The sequence below is a fragment of the Cricetulus griseus genome, chromosome 7 (assembly GCF_003668045.3).
Source record: "Cricetulus griseus strain 17A/GY chromosome 7, alternate assembly CriGri-PICRH-1.0, whole genome shotgun sequence".
In the NCBI taxonomy this organism is placed as follows: domain Eukaryota; kingdom Metazoa; phylum Chordata; class Mammalia; order Rodentia; family Cricetidae; genus Cricetulus; species Cricetulus griseus.
In genome coordinates this window covers 42,166,270-42,187,626 of record NC_048600.1, presented here as the reverse complement: position 1 = coordinate 42,187,626, position 21,357 = coordinate 42,166,270, and the positions used below count along the sequence as shown (strand labels likewise).

General features: G+C 46.2%; 2 protein-coding genes across 2 annotated transcripts in view; both read right to left on the bottom strand.

The window, feature by feature from the left end:
• Positions 1-556: 556 nt before the first annotated feature.
• Positions 557-21,357, bottom strand: part of Srl (sarcalumenin) — a 63,490-nt gene continuing 42,689 nt past the window's right edge. The window contains exons 2-6 of the mRNA XM_035448071.1: positions 14,374-14,475; positions 12,730-12,825; positions 8,102-8,218; positions 6,802-7,035; positions 557-3,809 (exon numbers count right to left, since the gene is read on the bottom strand). Coding sequence (XP_035303962.1) covers positions 2,998-3,809; positions 6,802-7,035; positions 8,102-8,218; positions 12,730-12,825; positions 14,374-14,443 — 1,329 coding nt within the window. The 5' untranslated portion in view covers positions 14,444-14,475 and the 3' untranslated portion in view covers positions 557-2,997. The remainder of the gene's footprint in view (positions 3,810-6,801; positions 7,036-8,101; positions 8,219-12,729; positions 12,826-14,373; positions 14,476-21,357) is intronic.
• Positions 17,116-20,671, bottom strand: LOC118239190 (sarcalumenin-like). Its single transcript, XM_035448084.1, has 2 exons — positions 20,569-20,671; positions 17,116-18,569 (listed from the first exon to the last, which is right to left on the bottom strand). Exons 1-2 carry the CDS (start codon positions 20,669-20,671, stop codon positions 17,116-17,118), a joined length of 1,557 nt encoding a protein of 518 aa, XP_035303975.1.

The window sequence follows — 21,357 nt, the reverse complement described above, 5'->3', positions numbered from 1 at the left end:
CACATCTTTCCCTTTCAAATTAGCTCTTAAACCATGGTCTGAAACCTCTTAGGAAGATTCCAGAAAGCTTCCAAATTAAAGGAACTCTGCTCTGGTCAGGACACCAAAAACAGGTGAGATAAGCACTGGCTCAGGGAGTTGGGCTGTGTTCAGCACACACATGTCCATACCTGTAGAGGGGTGGTCAGTTTCTGGGGTATCTAGAGGGTGGCCAGGCCATGCATACCAGACCCTACCGCATCACAGCTATGGAGATCATGAGGTAACTGTAAGGTAGAGGAAATGAGCCTATTGGTATCACTATCTGAGCTGCTCTGTGAAGGACCTGGGGTGGAAACCTCATGATCCCAGCTCAAAAGGGACACTGCCCTGGGTGTTGGGAAGAATGAACTAAGGTACTGCAGAGGAAAACGTTCTTGGGGTTTCCCCCCAAACCACTGTGGGTCTTGGCTTCCTCACTGCCGGCTGTGAACTGAGTTGTCTTCCACACCCAGGATCCCAGGTACTGGATGGAACTCCACAAGAGGGGCCAGCAAACATGTGAAACAAGGGCAAACAATGTTTATAAATTTCCAAGCTATCACCCAGAAACTTGAAAATGGGTATACTCTACTAGATAAAGAGATTCATCTGGCTGCAGACAAACAAGGACAAGGTGTTGGAGAGAGATTGGAACTTTATTGAGACCTTCTCCCTGATGAAACCAGAATGGAAAGAACACTAGAGAGGTCAGCCACTGTTCAGGCACCTACACGGATATTCCACTTGGAAATCTCTGGATCTCATGTTTCCCCTGGGATGAACCTCCCTCCTCCTAGAGTCAGAATCCTACTCAAAATCCATCTCCCCACAGAGATGGGCAAAGAATGCATGCTAAACCCTGTGCTGGCCCATCAGCTGCCAGTGGACAGGAGAGGAAAGTGAATTGGGAGGTGAGAAGAGGAACAGAATGGAGACAAAGAAGAAAAAGGTGGAGGAAAACCCAAAAGGACGGTAACTCTGATAAGGTGCCCCTCCCCCAAATACAAATACTGTATGAATTTGTTTCCCTTATTTCACTTGCTTCCCACCAAACATGCAGGTACTGACAGCTAGGCCAGAGTCCATACAGTTCAGCTTTTCTCCCCATCTCTCTGACTTCACTGAGAAAAAACAGATTTGCTACACAAAGCCCTTGGGCATGAGAAGCCTGAAGAAGAAAGGTGGGAGGGACAGTCTCCCCAGAGCATGTGATGGAGAGATGAGGAGAGGAGTTTTGGGGTTGGATATGTATTTTAATGGGAAAAAAATCCAAGACAAACTGCAGCTCATTTACCAGAGCCACCAGGCTCCATGGATGACCCTATAGAAGAAACTCACTCCTTGGAAACAGTGTCCTGGCAGCTTTGGAGTGTTTGACTTGTGGGAGGTCCTGGGCCCTACATAGAGTTAAAACAGCAGCCTCCCTTACAGCCAGAGCCAGACTGCTAAGTATTCAGAGAGACATGAACTCCTAAACCAAAGTTCTCTGTGTAGCCCCCACTGATTACCAGTCTGCTTATACTCCCTACCTGGTCCTCAGAAGGAACAACTCTGGCTCAGCCTTCTTTCCCACTTCCTGCTTCTCCAGATGACTCACTGTTATTGGTGGATCCCAACCTATGCCTCACAATTCAGGCCCCCAGGAAAGCTTACTTCCCCCCAAAAAACAGCTGGCTGTGCTCAAAGGAAGTCCTCAAGACAGTCTGACCTTTGCCTTGCCTGCTCCATCAAAAAGGCTCTTCATCTTCCCAGGGCTTCATCTCCAAGATGGCAGTGTATATCTGCCATGCAATACTCTCAGGAGTCCTTTCTCTGTGCCCTCAAGTCTATCATTGTCCTAGCTATCTCTTGTACAATGGACAAACAAATGCACACTCAATGGTGTGTGTAGGTCCTGACTGTATTCAGTGGATATCTTCAGGTTGAATTGAACCTCAGACCTTGTCTGCCACCTATGCCAAGGGCCTGGGACTGGTTCTGAGTCTAGGAATTTCTCTCAGATGGAAGTATTAGCGCATCAGGGAATGGAGAAGGGGAAGGAGAAACCATGGTTCTGAGAAGCAAGAGACAGGTCCTCTGTCAAGTGCTCCCACAAAGAAGTTGTAGAAACAGTTTTCCCCAAAACTTGGGAGAAGTGACTGTCCAGAGAAGCCTCCAAGGATCAGGAGCAAGGTCCCATTGACCTTTCTGACACCAACACCTTTGTGATCTGAGTTTCCAAGACATGCAACAGATAAAGACACACTGCAAACCAATTAACCCCTGAGCCCTTCCATTACTTTCATGCAAGTCATTTCCAGGAGGAAAAGTACCTCTTGAGTACATCATCCACTCACCCTTTTCAGACCAATTAAGTGTCTGAGCTCTCCAACTGAGACATCATTGAAATGATACTTTGGGTGGCAGATAACACCCTAATCAGTGTTAGTGTTCTGCATGCCCTACCCACTGGGAAGACAGGGAGAAGATTCCAAGGTTGGGCTCAAAATTCATGAAGATCAGACTCGAGACTGTCCGCTGCTGAAAATCAATCCAAGCTTAGGAGGGAGCCAAGAGGGATAGGGAACGGACAGAAGAGTTGAGTGAAAGGAGTTGACACTCACCTGAGAACCCTCTATTATTTGGGAAATTTCAACTGAGTTTAGTATATCTGACCCTCATTATCTTAGTATTCATTAGAAGTTAGCTGTTCTCTGTCCCTCCAAGACAAGACCCAGGAAAAACAAGAGAAGCCTGACTTGCCTGTATCAGGCCTTCTAACTGAAGCAATAAGACAAGCATAATTCACAGTTTCCACTCTCCTCCCTAGAACCCTTGTTCCTTCCCTGATTCACTGGTCTCAATGAACTCCCAAATTTCCAATGCAGACTGATTGTCACCAGTATGGCTCAAAGGGTTAATATAAACCAGGACTTCTCAGACATTTAGAACACAAGCTCATTCACCAATGGGGACCCGAGAATGGCTACACACAAACTAGTGCTTCCTGTAGCGATTCTTTGGGGCCTCACCACAGCCTGTTTTGTCACAGTTAGGAGCACCGGGATTCTTCCCAAGCCCAAGGCTACCCAGAAGGCCAGGGAGCTCCTGGGTGATGGCCCGTTCAATCTTCTCCAGGAAGCAACCCCCCATATATGAGCACTGCTGAGAGAGGAGTTTGAAATTGGAAATGGGGTTGATGCCAAAGAAGTCCTTGTAGGCCTCACGGTTGGGAAGATCAAACTTGCTGACATTGGTCTTTGCCAGGATGGTCTTGAAAATGTAGAATTTATCAGGATCTTCCACAATGTCCTTAAAAACCAGTTCCCCATCACTGAAGAAGGTCATTTTGTCCTTGTATGTCTGCAGATATCTGTCAACTAAAAGGGCGTGGATTCGGACACGGATGGCATGCTGGCGAATAAAAGCAATCTTGTTCTCTAACCTGTTTTCAATCACCTGGTTCAGGTCTTCTAGGAGAGAGATCTCTTCTTTGAGGAACAGTTCCCTGTGAGTGTCAGGCTTATAGTCCTGTGGCCAGAAGGAGCTGACATAAACCCGTGGAGGCTCTGTGACGTTGATGAGAGGGGCCAAGCTCCAGAAGAGAGCTCCGTACACCCGCATGAGCATTTGTGTGGCCAGGTTGTCAGCCTTGTTCAAAATGATCCTTATCTGGGACTCTCGTCCCTTCAGCTGTCGGAAGAGCATCTCCAGCTCCAGACCCACATCCAACTTGGTGGGATCAAAGACAACAAAGATGAGGTCGGCTCTGTCGATGAACCACTGACACACATCATTGAAGGGGTAGCCTTGGAGAGACAGGAATAAGAAGTCAAGCTGAGTGGGACACACGCAAAGCCCATTGTACCTCCCTTCAGTATCAGACCATTGTGTCAGTTTCCTGGGTTTCTAAATACCAGTGAGCTTATCAGAGATCCTCCTGATTCCTGGGATTAAAGGTGTGTGCCACCATCACCCAGCTAAGAAATAATAAAAAACTTAAAGGAAAAAAAAGTAAGTTATTTTCCAAATGTCTAAAAAGATCTAGGACAATGGCAAGGATGTTGAAAGTGAGATACCAGGAAGTCAGGCGGAAATAGGATGTAAGGCTTAAGAAGAAAAAATATGGTCAAGTGTTGAATGTCTATTGAGATCTGAGCTATTTACAGACCAGCTGGATGGTCACTGCTCATAATCTATAAAATTACAAAAAGAACAGTAATACCAAAGCTAAAGTAAAGACTACTATTAGGCTGGGTGTGGTGGTGGCACATGCCTTTAGTCCCAGCATTCAGGAAACAGAAGCAAGAGGATCTCTGTAAGTTCAAGGCCCACCTGGATGTCATAGAAAGTTCCAGAGCAGTCAGAGCTGTCTCAAAAACAAAACAAAACAAAAAATAATGTTGAGAGAGAGAGAGAGAGAGAGAGGGAGACAGAGATACAAAGATTACTATGTTTAAAAGGAAAGCACCCAATTAAATCTGCAGCCATACAGGTGCTCTTTTTTTTTTTTTTTTTTTTTTTTTGGTTTTTCAAGACAGGGTTTCTCTGTGTAGCTTTGGAGCCTATCCTGGCACTGGCTCTGGAGACCAGGCTGGCCTCGAACTCACAGAGATCCGCCTGCCTCTGCCTCCCTAGTGCTGGGATTAAAGGCGTGTGCCACCAACACCAGGCTCAGGTGCTCATTATATATTAATTCCTCGCACTTATTGGTTTTCTTATTTGCAAAACAAGATGACAAAAAAAAAAGCCAAGACCACAAGGAATACCACTGTGGTGACTGTTCTTGTTTGTCAACTTGACTACATATGGAATTAACTAAAACCCAAGTTGATGGGTTTACCCATGAGGGACTTAATTAAAGCATTTGAAGTGGGAAGACCAACTTTTAATCTGATCTTTTGAAGTGGGAAAAGCCACCTTTAATCTGGGCCACAGCTCCTCTATAAAGGACATGGAAGAAGGAAGCTTGTTCTCTTTGCCTGCCTGCCCTCCAACTCACTGCTAAGTTCATTCCTTCACTAGCATTAGAGCCTACTTCTTCAGAATTCCACTGTATACTGAAGACCAGCCGAAATATCCAGCCTTGTGGAATGAACAACTACTGGATTCTTGGACTTCCTGTTAGTAGACAGCCATTGCTTGTAAACCATTTCTAATAAATCCACTTTGTATCTATATAGAGAGAGATTGATATGATCTATATCATATATAGAAGATAGATTCATTCATTCTATAAATTCTGTTCCTCTAAAGAACTGTGACTAATATAGTTTTGAAAACACTGATTTTTTTATAATGACCAACAAAATAATTTATAAAGCTATCTGATTCATAATAGGGGTCTAATAAGATTATCTTAGCCGGGCATTGGTGGCGCACGCCTTTAATCCCAGCACTCGGGAGGCAGAGGCAGGCATCTCTCTGAGTTCGAGACCAGCCTGGTCTATAAGAGCTAGTTCCAGGACAGCCTCCAAAGCCACAGAGAAACCCTATCTCAAAAAAACAAAAAAAAGAAGAAAAGAAAAAGAAACAAGATTATCATAACTCTAAATAATGTTATTACTAACAAATCAGGGTCTAGTTATAACCCAAATGCAAGTCATAACCATAAATTGAGATTTTCCATTTGATCACATATTACTATGACTGCCCTGGTTAGGGCACATCAGTGCAGACAGTCCTGTACCATGGCAGTATTCAGTGCCCTATGACACAGCCTAATTCTTACTAGGCCCAGAATAGCAATGCCCCACCCTTTGAGGCAAGCAGGAGCTGGGAAGCCTAATAAGGTTTAGGTTAAAGCAGGCCCACCCAACAAAGCAGATGGTGGGAGTAAGAAGAGATGTAGACCATGTTCAACAGAACAAGCCCACGCCTAAGACCCAGGTTAGACAGAATTTAAATATAATTCACCAGGATCCCATTATCTAGACTCTCCACTATTCAGGATAGACAACTAGTCCCCAGCTTGAACATCTCCGAGGCCTTACAAAGAAGACCAGTACTCCTCTGGGAAAATACTGGCCATCTCCAAACTCAGACAACCCTTTAGAAGGCAAAGAACAAGATGCTCCAAACCCCAGGTGGTACCACAGCAACAGTTGAGAAGGAGTGGAAGAAAGAATGCATCTCTTGGTCTTGAACATTAACCATCCTTGCTTCCCTGCTGGCCTACCACCCTTTGTTGATCACAATGTCCTAAAACAGAGCTCTTGCTATTCAGAAATGGATTCGGATTCGTGTGTGTGTGTGTGTGTGAGAGAGAGAGAGAGAGAGAGAGAGAGAGAGAGAGAGAGAGAGAGAGAGGTATGTATGAGGTATGTATACATTGAGAGGATGGTAGGTGTCTTCCTTTACACTACTTTCTGTCTTACTTCTTTAAGACAGGGTCTCTCATTTTGTCTAGGCTGGCTTGGCCACAGTGCTCTTGGATAACACTGATGTTATAGGCACAGGTAACCATGCCTCTCTTCTTAGGTTTTTTGGTTTTTTGTTGTTGTTTTGTTTTGTTTTTGTTTGTTTTTTTGTTTTGGGTTTTTTGTTGTTGTTTTTCAAGACAGGGTTTCACTGTATTGCTTTGGAGCTTGTCCTGAAACTCACTCTATAGATCAGGCTGGCCTTGAGCTCACAGAGATCCGCCTGCCTCTGCCTCCTGAGTTCTGGGATTAAAGGTATGTACCACCACCGCTAGGCTTCATGCCTCTCTTTTTACTTGGGTGCTAAGGATTTGAATTCAGGTCCTTATGCTTGCAGAGCAAGTATTCTTACTCTGAGCACATCCCCAGTCCCCTAAATTACCTCTTTCCTGTTGTTTGCGGTTCTCAATGATGCCTGGTGTATCTACAAAAGTGACTCGTTCTAGAAGTTTGTGGGGAACCTCAATGCCAATCAACTTCTCCAGAAAATTCTGGCCAAACTTTTCCAGGGGTGAGAAGGATCGGGCACTGTCAGCAGCCATGACAATGCCCTCAATGGTTTTCAGCTTGGGCCCGTGCATGAGAACAGTGAACTCGGAGGTGGTAGGTTCAGCACCTGCATACATGGGTGAGAGGTGGAAAACAACAACCACTGAGAAACAGGCTTTCTGGAAGGGGTGTGGACAGCAAGGCGTCTTGGAAAGGGCTTCCACAAGGACAAGGTTCCTGCCTTTTCACTTTTTAATTGTGCCCAAATACATAAAACATAACATTTACATTTTAATCTTTAAACTTCTAGTTCAATAGCATCAAATATATTCACATTACCATGCAAGTGGTTAGTTATCCTCACTCTCCAGAACTTTATCATCTTCCCACACTGAGACTCTGTCTCTGTTAAGTAATAACTCCCCATCCCCTTCCTTGGCAATCTCTATTCCTTCTCTGCCTCTGAGTTTTTCCTATTGTGGAACCTCATATGAGCAGAATCATACAGTATCTGTGCTTTTTTGTGCCTGGCTTGTTTTAGCACATTTTCAAGGTTTATCCATATTGTGGCAAGGATATATCTGATGTATTCTGACAGCATGCATGTTTCATTCCTTTCTAGCTGTTCTCTGTGTGTGTGTGTGTGTGTGTGTGTGTGTGTGTGTGTGTGTGTGTGTGTGTGTTACATGCACATGCCATGCCCCAGGGGTGGAGGTCAGAAGCCACACCCTCACCTTCTACTTTATGTCTTGTACACTGCTGCATAGGCCAGGTTAGCTGGCCTCCAGGCTTTGGGGGCCTCTCCTAGCTCCAATTCTGATCTCCCTACTGAAGTACTGCAATCCCAGACCCATGTGCTACTCACTTGGCTTTTCTGTGGATCCTAGGGTCCTGACTTCAAATCATCAGGCTTGCATAGCAAGCACTTTACCTGCTGAGCCAGCTCCTCAGTCATGTGACATTCCTTTCTAAGGCTAATATTCCATTGCATGCATAGGCTACATTTCAGTTATTCCTTCATCCAGCAGTGGACACTTGAGTTGTTCTACTTTGGGACTTTTATGAATAATGCTGCCGTGGAGGCAGTAGAGCCGCTGGTACTTGCATGTAATTTTCATTAATATTATTAATGGCATACAAGTGCTTTAATTATTCATCTGCTTTAGCAATTTAAACACTCCCAAAATTCTCACCTGTATAAAGCTGGTATCGAGTTTCTTCTAACCCAAGGAGGTAGTTTATCATGGTGGATTTGCCAACGCTCCACGGTCCCAGGAACAGCACCATTGGCTTGGAAGTAATCTCCCCATCTGCAGACGACAGAAGTGAACTAACATCAATTCTTACTGTAGGAGACAGTACTCACTGTCTCCAAAGCACTCTGCATTCCCCCACTGTCAGCCATCAGCTTATGGGGTTCTATGTAGATCACTGTGCAGCAGTCAGTGGCACTTTTCTTGCTTTACAAGTTCAAAAGACACCAGAAGTCATTGTTTTGACCTGTTCCAGATCCTTAGCACATCTGCCTGCACCAGAACGAGGAGCCGAGTGGGTTACTACCGAGCTGGGTGCAGTCTCCTGCCTAAATCTAGAAAAGAACAGTGCATAAAGAAAAAAGGAAAACAACATGGAGCTTCCGCACTGAGAAAGACTGAAATTTGCTACCCAGGTCAATGACAAGAGAAGAAAGTACATGGAAGAGGCATGCACAGTGTTGAACAACCTGACCTCCAGGTTCTGCTGCTGTCTTCTCCTCTCCACTGTGGCTCCCCAAATCCCCACGTCAAACTCAGACTAGTCTGAGACATTCTGTTCCAGAGTCCATAATAAGTCTTCCAGAGTCTGAAACCGAACACTGAAAACTGGGAATCCCTAAATTCTTGGGCTCTGGGGCCAACACCCTCCCAGACGCCATGCTGGGAAGTACACCCTACCAAGGCTGCTTAGCTGGGTTTCAAAAGCAGGGATGAGGGCTTAGGAGGGTGTGCAGTGGCAGAGCATTTACACAGCATGTGTGAGGCCCTGGTTCAATCCCTAGTGCTAAAAACATAAAATAAAAGTAAATAGGGGCACGGAAGAAGGTGAGAGTCTTTGGACAGAGATGATTTTCTTATTGTTGATTTCTGATCATCTTAGTTCTTTTCTGAATGATCTCCACTGAGCACCTACTTTCTCCAGACTTTTGCCTTCCTGAGCCTGCAGATAGTCCTCAAAATGTAGGCCTTCTTTTTAAACTTCTTTTTCATTTATTTCCTATAATTCTGTATAATGTCTTAACTCAGAAGTCTGAAGTACAAAAAGGCCCACTCTAACTAGGCCATAACACTCTGTCTAGTAGGTAACTAATGCTAAGGTTTTTTTCTTATTTTTTTCTTTTGAGACAAGGTTATATTATATTGCCCAGGATGTTCTCAAAGTCCCAGGCTCAAGAATCCAGCGATTCTCCTGCCTCAGCCTCCAGAGTATCTGCGACTATATTTGTGTTCCACGACACTGGGCAACATTGCTAATTTCTGGCATTTTCCCAACTTCCTTGACATCCAGCTCATCATTTCTGTACAGTATACAGTATGATTTCCCTCCTGCACCTGGCTTTTAGATGCCCAGGTTTTGTTTCTCCTGGGTAAGAAGATGGTGTCTTGTGGGTGGTGAGCACATATCCATGGCCTGGCCCCTTCCCTCCTGCCTGGGGACAGGATGGATTAGCAAGTCAAGAGATGTAGGCCCAGTGACAGAGATTTTACAAAAAGCAGGTGCTGGTTATGTGAGTTCTGATACAGGGTTGCCAGGTGCTGCTGTTCCAACTCTGCACAGCAGGGGGCATCGTGGGCATATGTGGGAGGCCAGTAATAAGCTTGAAGGATAGGGGCCATGCAGGAAGCTGGCACGAGATTAGGACAGAGAAGCCAAGTCCAGAAAGGGGAAGCCAGAAAAGAGCCAATTGGCCTTTGCTGAGAACCAATCCTGGGGCAGCTGGCACCCTCTTGGCCACTGAGGCTTTAAGTCTGGAGTTTCCCCAGGAAGGCCATGCCACTCTTGGTGTCAGAGTAGGGAGAGAAGGCAAGTGCAGAGGACAAAAGAACATCATTGGGAGATTCTGTAACCTCATACCAGGGTCTGCACATCCTCTAAGAAGCAGAAGAGGACAATTGACTCTTAGGCTTGTAAGAGTGGTAGAACTGACAGAACAGGGTATTCCCTGGGGAAAGAAACAGAATCAAAATCCTGACCGCAGCTTCGTGGCCAGGGTAACCAGCACTACCTGGACATTAGGTTCCTTTTCTGTAAAGTAGGAATCTATCTATCTATCTATCTTTCTATCTATCTATCTATCTATCTATCTATCTATCTATCCATCCATCTATCTATGCCCTCAGGTACCACAGCTACTCAATAGGCATTAGGATAATATGGAAACCGCCAAGTAACACAGGGAGAGACTTGTGTATCACTCACAATTAAAACAAGAGCTGGGGTTATAGCTCAGTGGTAGAGCACTTGCCTAGGATGCTCAAGGCCCTGGGTTCCATCCCCAGAACTGAAAAGAAAAAAAAAAATAACAATTATGAAAGCTTTAAAACAGGAGTAAGAGTAGCTGTGGATATAGCTCAGTGACAGGGCACCTTTTTAGGATGTCTGAGGACTAGAGGCGGGAGATAGCCCCAAAACTGCAAAAATGAGTAACACTTTTAAAAATGGCAAACTGTGGTGAAACAAGAATTCTCTGGTACATTCCTGTGAGTACAGAGTAGAGTGCTTCAATGTGATTTTGCAACAGTGATCAAAATACCTAATTCTAGTGTTCCATATTAATTTTTTAAACATTTGTTTGTGGGGCTTGGGTGTTCCAGGGGATAAATTGTGGGAGTTGGTTTTCTCCTTCCACCATGTAGGCTATCAGGACTGGCAGGAAGTGATTTACCCACTGAGCCATCTTGTCAACCCCTCTACTATTTTAAAAACAAACCAGCAAACAAACAAATCATGTCCTACAGATATCTGTGCACAAAACATACAGTGACTATACTAGTGTTTGGAATGTTTTAAGTTCATTTTTTTCTAGACAGCATGTCATTCTAAAGCTGAGGGTGACCTGAAATTCACTCTGTAGCCCAGGCTGGCTTTAAATTCCCAGTGATTCTCTTGCCTCAGCCTGCCAAGTGCTGAAACTATTAGCAAAGCCACCATGCCCAGCTTTGGAGCATTACATTTTTTATTTATTACATGATGTGTTTACATGTGTGTGAGTGTGCACAGCTTGATGTGTGTATAGAGGTCAGAGACAACTTGCAGGGGTTGATTGTCTCCTACCCTGTTGGAGTCCAGGAACTGAATTCAGATCATCAGACTTGGAGGCAAGTACCTTCACCTGATGAGCCACCTCACTAGCCCCATTTTCGGGGCAGGGGGGGAGGTGTTGGGGGGGGGGTGTCTTTTTGAGCTCTGGCTCTCCTGCTATCACTATTAGACCAGGGTGGCCTCAAACTCACAGAGATCTGCCCACCTCTGCCTCCTGAGTGCTGGAACTAAAGGTGTAAGCCACCACTCACAGCTACTGACCCCATTTTTTTTTTAAAGATAGAAAAGGGAAAGCACCTATTGTCCCCTGGGAATTGGATACTGTTGTGCAGAGTCTGGTGTGTTCTTAGAAGACAGGACCATGAAGTCTTAATAAAGAATAATGGAGAGTCATATATATATATATATATATATATATATATATATATATATATATTCATGTATATACACATATGCACAGTTGGCATAGTATGATTCCATGTATGTGAGAAGAAAAAGACATTTCTATGCTCATAGATACAGAGAAATTATATGGAAGATCCTATTACTTCCTGTAGTTTTGAGCACTATAACAAGAAACTGTGAGTGGTGTAGTCTCTGGAAATGGAATTAGGTAGATTGGAGATCAAGAAAGAAGCTAAGTGTGTGTGTGTGTGTGTGTGTGTGTGTGTGTGTGTGTGTGTGTGTGTGTGTGTGTTTTGGAGAGAGAGCTGCCATGTAGTAGCCCAGAGCTCACTGTATAATCTAATGTGACCTCAGAGTTACAATTCTCCTGCTTCTTCCTCCCAAAATGTAGGATTACAGTTATATGCCATCATGCCTGGCTTTATTTTTCAGTTTATATTATTTTATATTATTTGAATGCAATTAAAACAAGGATGTCTTACTTTTATTATTTTTAAAAAACCAAGTTTTAAAAGAATTCAGGCCCTATTTTGGGTGCAGTAGCACACGCATAAAGCCAGCTCTCGGGAAGCTAAGGCAGTAGGTTCCCAAGTTCAAGGCCAGCCTGAGCTACATGGTGAGACTTTGTCTCAAAAATCAGCAGCAGCAGCCAGGTGTGGTGGCATGCGCCTTTAGTCCCAGCACTCAGGAGGCAGAGGCAGTCATATCTCTTGAGTTCAAGGCCAATCTTGAAAAACCACACACACACAAATCATCATCATCTTCATAATCCAGGCCCAAAGGAGGCCTTCCAGGAGAAACAATAAAGAGACGGGGAGAAATGTAGTCATTTGGAGGGCTATGTGAGCAGGGACCCTGGAGGCTCTTGAGCCCAGGAAGGGTCACACAGGCTCACTGTCCTGGGAATCAAAATGCCTACCACCGAGACCAAGTGCTGAGCAATGACATCTCTGTCACAGGCTCAGTGTTGAGTGATTGAAGTTCCTGTCCTTCACTCCCCGGAAGAGCTCAGCTCCTGGAGTCCTAGCACACATTATATATGGATCTTGTGAGCTGATGTAGGCACCAGGGAAGTGTGAGTGGGCAAAAGGTGCAGTTCTGGGTCGTGATACTGTACCTGTGATCTCGTGCTGTCGCAGCTCATTGTACTTGTAAGACTGCTCCAGGGGCTTGATGGATGTATGGTAGATCTTCCTCAGCCGCTGCAGTACCGCTGGGAGAGAGAACAAGGAGTGAGCATCAGGCAGGGCCATCAGGCTGCTCCTCACTCTACAGCGATCTCATACCCCAAGAGATTCTATCTGCCTGGTGAGGAGAGCCATTGGCAGCCCAAGATGGTGACATGATTGTGTTTGGGAAGGAGCTGGTCCACAACCCACCCTCAGAAATCTTCAACTCAAAAGCATTTCCTATACAATCTGCAATGCCTCCTGAGCTATTTAAGAAACAAACAAAAAAGAAAAACCTAATTCTTGGCCAGGCACTGTGTCATACACTTTTAATCCTAGCATTCAAGTAACAGAGTGGCTGGATTTCTGTGATTCCAGGAGCTTTCTGGTCTACACAGCAAGTTCCAGGTAGCCAGGCTACATAATGGGACATTGTCTCAATAATAATAGTAGTAGTGATAATAATGATATCAGACTAATTCTTAGGCAGAGCTATGGCTCAGTTTGTAAAGTGCTTACCTATCATGTACAAGCACAAAAACCTGGGTCCAATCCTAGCACCATAAAAACAACAACAAAGCAAAAAATAGGTATGGTGGCACACACCGATAATCTCTACTAAGGGGTGGTAGCAGGAAGATAAGGAGTTGAAGGTTACCATCTGCTACGTGGGGAGTTTGAGGCCAACCTGAGCTACATGAGACACTGTCTCCAGAAAACCTAGGTTGCTTTCAGCTTGGCTGAAAGTTCTATCCTTGGAGATGAAAATCTCATGTCTGTGATGCTGAAATCTAGAGCATAAGCAGGCCAGTGCCTAGCAGGCCTGTATGATAATGTCCCTGGGAGGATTCAGACATGCCCCATGTTCTGAAGGAGCAGAAACCCAGGGTGCAAGTGAAAGCTTCAGGGGGTGTATAGCACAAAAGAACAATATGGCAAACAAGAACCAGGCTAGTAAGGTTCTAGTCCTTGCACTGCCATTCTCTGGCTGGGTGCCAAGAGCAAATCGCTGTGCTAATAATCTTAGCTAGTTAATCAATTAAGAAAGGATAACAAGCCCCCTCTGAAATCCTTGATTCATTATGGGGGCAAAATAAAGCATAAGACATGAAAGCTTTGTAAAATAAAAACCAAAGCAGATAGGATGGATTTTTTGGGGGGGAGGGGGTGAGGTTTCGAGACAGGGTTTCTCTGTGTAGCTTTGGAGCCTATCCTGGCACTCGCTCTGGAGACCAGGCTGGCCTCGAACTCACAGAGATCCGCCTGCCTCTGCCTCCTGAGTGCTGGGATTAAAGGTGTGTGCCACCAACGACCGACTTTTTTTTTTTTTTTTTTTTTTGGAGGATGGATTCTTATTAACCATCCCCCTCCCCAAGGATGGTGGTGGGGTAGTGGGGTGCATCCTATAGGTGATGGCTCTGGAATTCAACCTCTGTTCTGATTATCTCCCCCTCCCCCAGCTTTGGCCTTGTTCTCGGCATTACCTCACATAGCCCCCTTCCCCAGGGCTCTCTTCTTTGTGGTCCCTTTTGGCCTCAGAACTGCAGAGTTCTGGTGCCCTGGATCCCAGCCCATCTCCCTTTCCCAGGTACCTGTGTAATCGTCAGCTGGCTTGTCCTCATTCAGCATCAGGGTTTTCTCAATATGGGAGCGGTCCCTCATGGGAGCCTCTTCACTCACATCCTCAGTCTCTTCTGGAAAGAGAAGCAGACAACGTAGGGTCAGAGCAGATCTAAGCCAGTAGAGCTCTAAGCCTCACAGAGATGGAGCAGGGCTGGGCCTCGGAGAGATGCAGAACAAAACTGCCAAGTTGAATGAATTTGAAATGCAAATGCAACTTTTAAGACCCATGATCTATGTGTGTGTATTCATGTACGTGCAAGTGTACAGGAGTGTGCATGAGTACATGTGTGTAGGAACATGTGGAGGCCAGAATTAAATCTCTGATGTCATTCCTCCAGATACATCCACCTTGCTTATTTGTTTATCCATCTTTTATTTTTAATGAGGTCTGTCATTGGTGTCTAGGGCTCACCAATTAGGCTTGACTGGCCAGTAAGCCCCAGGGCTGGAATTACAAGTGCACAACACCATACTTGGCTTTTGGGAACTGTAGATCAAACTCAGGTCCTCACAGTTGTTCGGTGAGCATTTCACTGACTGTGATGGTTGTTTTTTTGTTTTGTTTTGTTTTTGTTTTTTCAAGACAGGGTTTCTCTGTGTAGCTTTGGAGCCTATCCTGGCACTCGCTCTGGAGACCAGGCTGGCCTCGAACTCACAGAGATCCGCCTGCCTCTGCCTCCCGAGTACATGATGGTTGGTTTTAATGTCAACTTGTCACACATTAGTGTCACCTGAGTAGGGAGCCTCATTTGAAGAATTGTTCTGATTGCCTTTGTGGGTGGTGTCATTCCTAGGCAGGTGGGCCTAAGCTACATAAAAAAGATAACTGAGCAAACCTGAGGGAGCAAGTCAGTAAGCAGTATTCCTCCATGGTCCCTGCTTTAGTTCCTGCCCCAGTTTCCCTCAAGTAGATGAACAATAACCTGTAAACCAAATAAATTCCTTTCTCCACCAAGTTATTTTTGGCCAGTGTTTTATCTCAACGGAAAACAAACTAGGACACCGATGAAACTATCATCCCACCCCATTTACTGTATTTATTTTTTTAACTGTGCTGAGCATAGAATATGGTAGCACACACCTATAATCCTAGCAGTCAAGAGGCCAAGACAAGTGTCTCTCAAATTCCAAGCCAGCCCAGGCTGTATAGCAAGACCTTGTTTCAAAAAATAAAACAAATGTATCGAACACCTATCACATGCCAGGTGCCAGATGTCATGCTGGCACTACAGTGACACTTACACAGGCCCAGCTCCTGCCCTTAGGGAGTCATCCTACAGCCTAATGGGAACAAGCTGATGAACTGTCTTTAAAACGTGGTAATTTTGAGCAGCAAGGAGACTATAGCAGCTTTGAGGGCCTTAGATGTCCCTGACATCTGCTGCCAAGCCAGAGTTAGTAAAGAAAAGAAAGGAATTTTCCATAATGGGCTATATATGCTGCCATCAAGGAGTTGCTTGGGTGCTCCAGGACCTGACTAGACATCCTGAAAGACCACCACAGGGGCTTACATTTTACTCAAAGAGAGCCATTGAGAGACTCTACTTACACACATGGCCACTGAGAGACTCTACGTACACACATGGCCACTGAGAAACTCTACTTACACACATGGCCACCATTTTACCAGGATAACACTAATGAAAATGAGTGGAAGGAAGCGCTGCAGGTGTGTGAGTGTACATGTATGTGCTGGCAGTAGCATACAGGTCAGCTGTGCCACTGACCAAGCAAACAAGAGAAGCTCATACCTGATGAGTCCTAGGAAGAACATTGTTTGTGCTCCCTGGCCTCTAAGGTCATTTCTAGCAAAGCTGCCTATTCAGGGATCTTAGATTAGGAGTGTATCTTAGGCTTGTGGGACAGAGGGAGGCCAGTATCTGCATGGCTTATGCAGCATTTCAGGCAGTCCCCGCTCCCAGATCCAGATTAGGACAGATAGAGAAAGAGGAGGGCTTACTGCTTGCAGCACTGCCTCTTAAAGCATAAGTACCTAAAGAGAGTATGAACATTAAGCTCTACAAGAAGCCAGGCATGTGGTACATGCCTATAATTTCACAGCATTCTGGAGGCTGAGGCAGGAAGACCAGGAGTGCAAAGCCACCTTGACTATTACACAGTGAATTCATACCTAGCCTGGAGTACATAAACTCCTGTCTCAAAATACTGACCATGTCACCCTCTCCTCCTTTTTCCCTGTCCCTTGAGGGCTGTCCTACTCTAGAGGGGCATTTGGCAGCAGTCATCCTCAGCTCTCATACCATGATCCTGACTCCTTGATTCCTGATGCTCACACCTCATGTGGGAAGTCTTCAAGAGCAGACTTAGTTGGAAGAAGAGTGAGTGACCTGTGGTTCCTAACCTGCCCTACCAATGAATGCCCTGTACCTGCTTCCACCAGCCAATCTCAGGACCACAAACCTGCCATCAGTCCCCTATCCTTCAGGCTGATCCACATCTAGCCCCAAAAGGAGCCTTCTTGGTCCTAACTCAGAAATGGTCAGGTCCCTCTGAAGATTCCTGCTAGATCCATCCACACTGAAGGTTAAGTGGCTAAGGAACTGCCTAAGTGGACTCTGTGAGCTGATCCAAGAGACAGGGCCCTACCTAACAAAGCCAGAACTAACCAGGAGTTATCCCACCCTCCATGTTTGTCCCATAATACACAAGATTTCCATAAAGAATATATCCACCCAAGGTTCTGAGATTGCCTAAAGGAATGAGTTCCTACCCTGATGAGCAATTACAGGATTCCCTCTCCCCTGTTGTCTCTCTTTGGATGCCTCCGCCTCTGTTTCCTGGGTCTTGCCACTCTCAGACCCTGTGTCCAAATCTTCTACACCAAGCTGGGTGCCTTGCTCCTTGTGTTCTGTGGTTCCTGCTGCTTTCTGGGGCTCTCCAGCCTCCACGGTGACGTCTCCTTCTTCTTCTGAGCTAGCTCCATCACCACTGTCTTCTTCAGACTCTTCTTTAGATGGAGCTCCTCCCTCTTCACTTCCACCTTCTTCACCACCCTCTTCCTCAGAGGAGGCTTCAGTCGGGCCCTCCTCAGGCATCCCTGATACCTGGCCCTCAGGAAGGTAGTTCTTTGTTTCCCTGTCCTTGGAACTCTGGATGTCCCCAGACTTTTCATTGGCCTCTATAGCGAAGCCAGCCTCCTGGCTAGGTCTAGGCTCGCCTTGGTCCTCAACCTCCCCCCCAGCTTCTGTATCCACCTCAGCCTTTGATTCTTCTCCAGCAGATGTGGCATCCAGGGCTGTAACTACCTCTGTAGGCTGGTGACTAGGCCCTGGGCTAGCCTCAACTTCTTTTTGAGAGGAATGGACTTGACCCTGGTCAACTGCTCCTTCTGCAGCTCCTTCTGCAGCTTCTTCTGCCTCTACTCGAGAAGACATGCTGTCGGAGACTGCATCCAGGTCAGTGGATTCATCTTCTGACTGCAGGGCATGGTCCTGGGGCTGGTCCTCTGCCCCTTCTCTGGCTCTGGCAGCCATGGCAGCCTCTGATTTATCTCCAGTATGTGTGGCATCCTGAACTCCATCTAGCTCTGTGGATTGGTGACCATACCCTATGTTGCCCTCACCGTTTGCCTCCACTGTATAGACCTCTTCACCCTCTATGCTAGGAGAGACTTGGGTGGCTGTAGACTCTGTTGTCCCTGCTGCTGCTTCTTTCATGGGGCTATCTCCTAAGATTCCCTGGGATTCCTCAGGGACCTCACTACTTCCCTCTTGTACTTCTGCCCCCACACTGGCAGCCTCATCCTGTCCCGGTTCCTCTCCAGAACTGAACTCTGGCCTCCCTTCTTCTGGCCCCTCCACCCCTCCTGGAGGAAGGGTGTCTGCTACTGCTGGGCCCTTCTCTTCCTCCCCAGGCCCTTCAGCATCCCCAGATGGAGCAGACTCTGCAGCTGAGGTATTGGACAGGCTAGCTTCCGATTCGGAGCCCTGGCCGTTGGCAGTGGAAGGGACCCCTGCTGGGGTCTGCTCCAAGCTCTCAGCCTCCCTGCCGTCTGGGTAGTGAAGGAGCAGGTTCTTGTCTCCAGGGGCCGCATCTGCATAAAGCGCCCTTTCTTTCTCCTCTAGACTTGCATCTCCAGCAGAGAAATGATTCTCCAACAAATTGCCAACATCTTCTGTGCCACCCGAAGCAGAGACTTGCAGTTCTAAATGATTAGAACATGATTGGTCAGTTCACAGGGTTGGCACTTGCCCTGCTTCTCAAGAGTCTATTATCAGTCTAACTCCCACTGCAGAGAGCGCCTGGTGTCCAATGTTACGCCTCCCAACTCTGGACCACCTGCCTCCCTCCAAGCCTGTGGGGGTCTACAAATTATGGAGTTAAAGGGTTGACTTTCTGTCTACTCAGGGAGTTAGCAGCTGTAGTAACTCAAGAGCCCCCAAAGTCTGGTCCTGACCTTCAATTCTTCTCTGGGTCCTGATGACTATATATGGATAGAAATTTGGGTGAGCCCTTCCAGTCCTTCCTCAACCTTGCAACGGGTGTGGCACGTGCCACCTGGCTCCTGAGGAGCTATTCCAAGATAGGACAAATGCTAGTGCATTCCCCTCCATGTCAGTTCCTAGAGTTATTAACCAGTGTGCTTTTTATACTGCTATCAGCAAAGGAGTGAAAACAGGTGTTTGCAGGCCAGATAATCTTAGGTTACAAGGCAAAGTACTTAGGGGATTACTTGTGGCTCTTGGCTTTATTAAGTCACACATCTAACCCTGTCCCCTTAAGGGCAGGCATTCACTGGCCTCCCTACCTCAGATTAGAGGGAACAGAGGGCCTGAGAAGGAGCCATCCAAAATGGGCAGGACCTGGGCTTCCCAATGGCCTCAGCCAACCCCTTCTGAGGGGTTCCCCTTCTAAGGTCCTGCAGCTGTACCCCCAGAACAGAGGGCACAGGGAATAACAGAACAAACGTGGGCCCAGTCTGTGCCAGAGAATGCCACCAAGGGTCAAGCTGGGTATTTTTGGAAAATGGGGTAGAAGCAAAGCTTAGACCTATCTCATCTGACCTTCCCTCCCAAACTGGAATCTGTTTAAGAGGAGCCTGCAAGAAAAACTACAAGACCACGGGAAGGGATGGAAGACAGCTCCTCTTAAGGAAAGCCTGGTGCTTGCATCTCCTCCTTCATTGAAGTAAAAAGCCTTTCTGTCTCCAGCCATTACAGTTAGTCGACCTGTGTCAGCTCCTAAAGGGTGGGAAGCTCTGGGGCACTTATTATAGAGGAGTCCTGTATACAAATGTATAAAACTTCACCCCAAGCACACTAGTATGCACAGCTATTTGTAAGCTTGCTTATTCTGCCTGGCAGATTTTAGACCCAAATTAGTGATGGTCTTTGGTTTGCCACAGATGCGTGGCCACCCATGTGTCTATGAGTTGACTAGAACACCAAACTGCCAACTCCTAGTCCATGATGTAGTCAGGAGACACAGGAATAGTTGATGGGGGCCCCAGCCCCTGGCTACATGTACCCTCTTTCCAGGGTCATGCTCCTGGCTCCTGGGGAGCAGGACAGATCTTAATTGTGTGTTTCCAGCACTCAAGACCCTTGCCTGCCCTGCAGAAAGTTCTAGAAAGTTCTAGAAGTTCTACATTCACATGAGAGAACCAGTAAGAATTCCTGGTTCCTTGGTCTCAGCAGGATGGGAAGCTAAATATTACTTGCCCCAATTCCTTCCCCTTCATTTCTATCCCCCAGTCCCTGAGAAGAATCTGTGGCAGGAATGTATTTTAACCTAAGGAGACTGGCAGCCCTCTGAGCAGTAAGATGTAAAATACATGAGATACATTCATTTAATTATTTATTATGCCTGGCAATGGAAAATATCTCCATCTCACTTGATTTACTTAGACTTACTTGCTTCTGGAAAGCAAATATTATTTATCTCTCTATCTCTGACTGTTTTTTGTTTTGTTTTTCAAGGCAGGACCTCTCTGTGTAACCCTGGCTGTCCTGGGATTCACTCTGTAGACCAAGATGACCTTGAACTCAAAGATCTGCCTGCCTCTGCCTCCTGAGTACTGGGATTAAAGGCATGCGCCACCACTGCCAGGCTACTTAAATCTCTTTACAGGTAAGAAGACCGAAATGCAGGGCCCTACCTGTGTCACATGTCTGGTAACAGGCTGAGAACCTTTGGTTTCTGACCTGGAAAGGACATTGCCAGGCTTTGAGCAGGGTCATCACTGTCAAAGTGTGGTCCAGAGACCAGGTTCTTCCTCAGCATCACCTCAGAGCCTTCTGGAGACATGTCTCAGGAGCCAGCCAGAACACACGGATCAGTGCCCTTACTTAACTCAATGCCCCGGGTGACTAATTTACACATTCCTATGGTCTCCACCACTTCCTCTCCTTTCCTGTGGTTTTCAACACATGGAATCACCTTGTTCTTGATACTTTATTTCCTCCCCTTCCTTAGTAGTACAGATTTAAATTATCCAGGATGCAGCCCTACCAACAACAAAAACACATCTTCAGTAATCCCACACACAAAGTCACAAACCACTGCAGCTTCAAAGACAAGTAGCTTTGATCTCAAGACTTCTGCTCCCAGCCCCTCCACACTGGGAGAGTCCCCACTGGAGCTCCCAATTTGGGTTAGGCCTCCAAAAGCTGGCATCTTCCCTCGGAAGAGCAGTGGTTATCAGCTTTCTTCTCTGATGTATCTAACCCTTTCCGCAGGCTCCTGTTGCCCTATAATGACAAAGATGGTGATGATGATGGTAGTAGTGATGATTACTGAGCTAAATAGACTCTAGGTCTAGCTTCTTGTTATGTTTCTGATATTCTCAGAAGTACTTCTGTTAGGCAGTGGTGGCCTTTAATTCCAGCACTGGGGAGGCAGAAGCAGGTGGATCTCTGTGAGTTTGAAACCAGCCTGGTCTACAGAGCAAGTTCCAGGACAGCCAAGGCTACACAGAGAAACCCTGTCTCAAA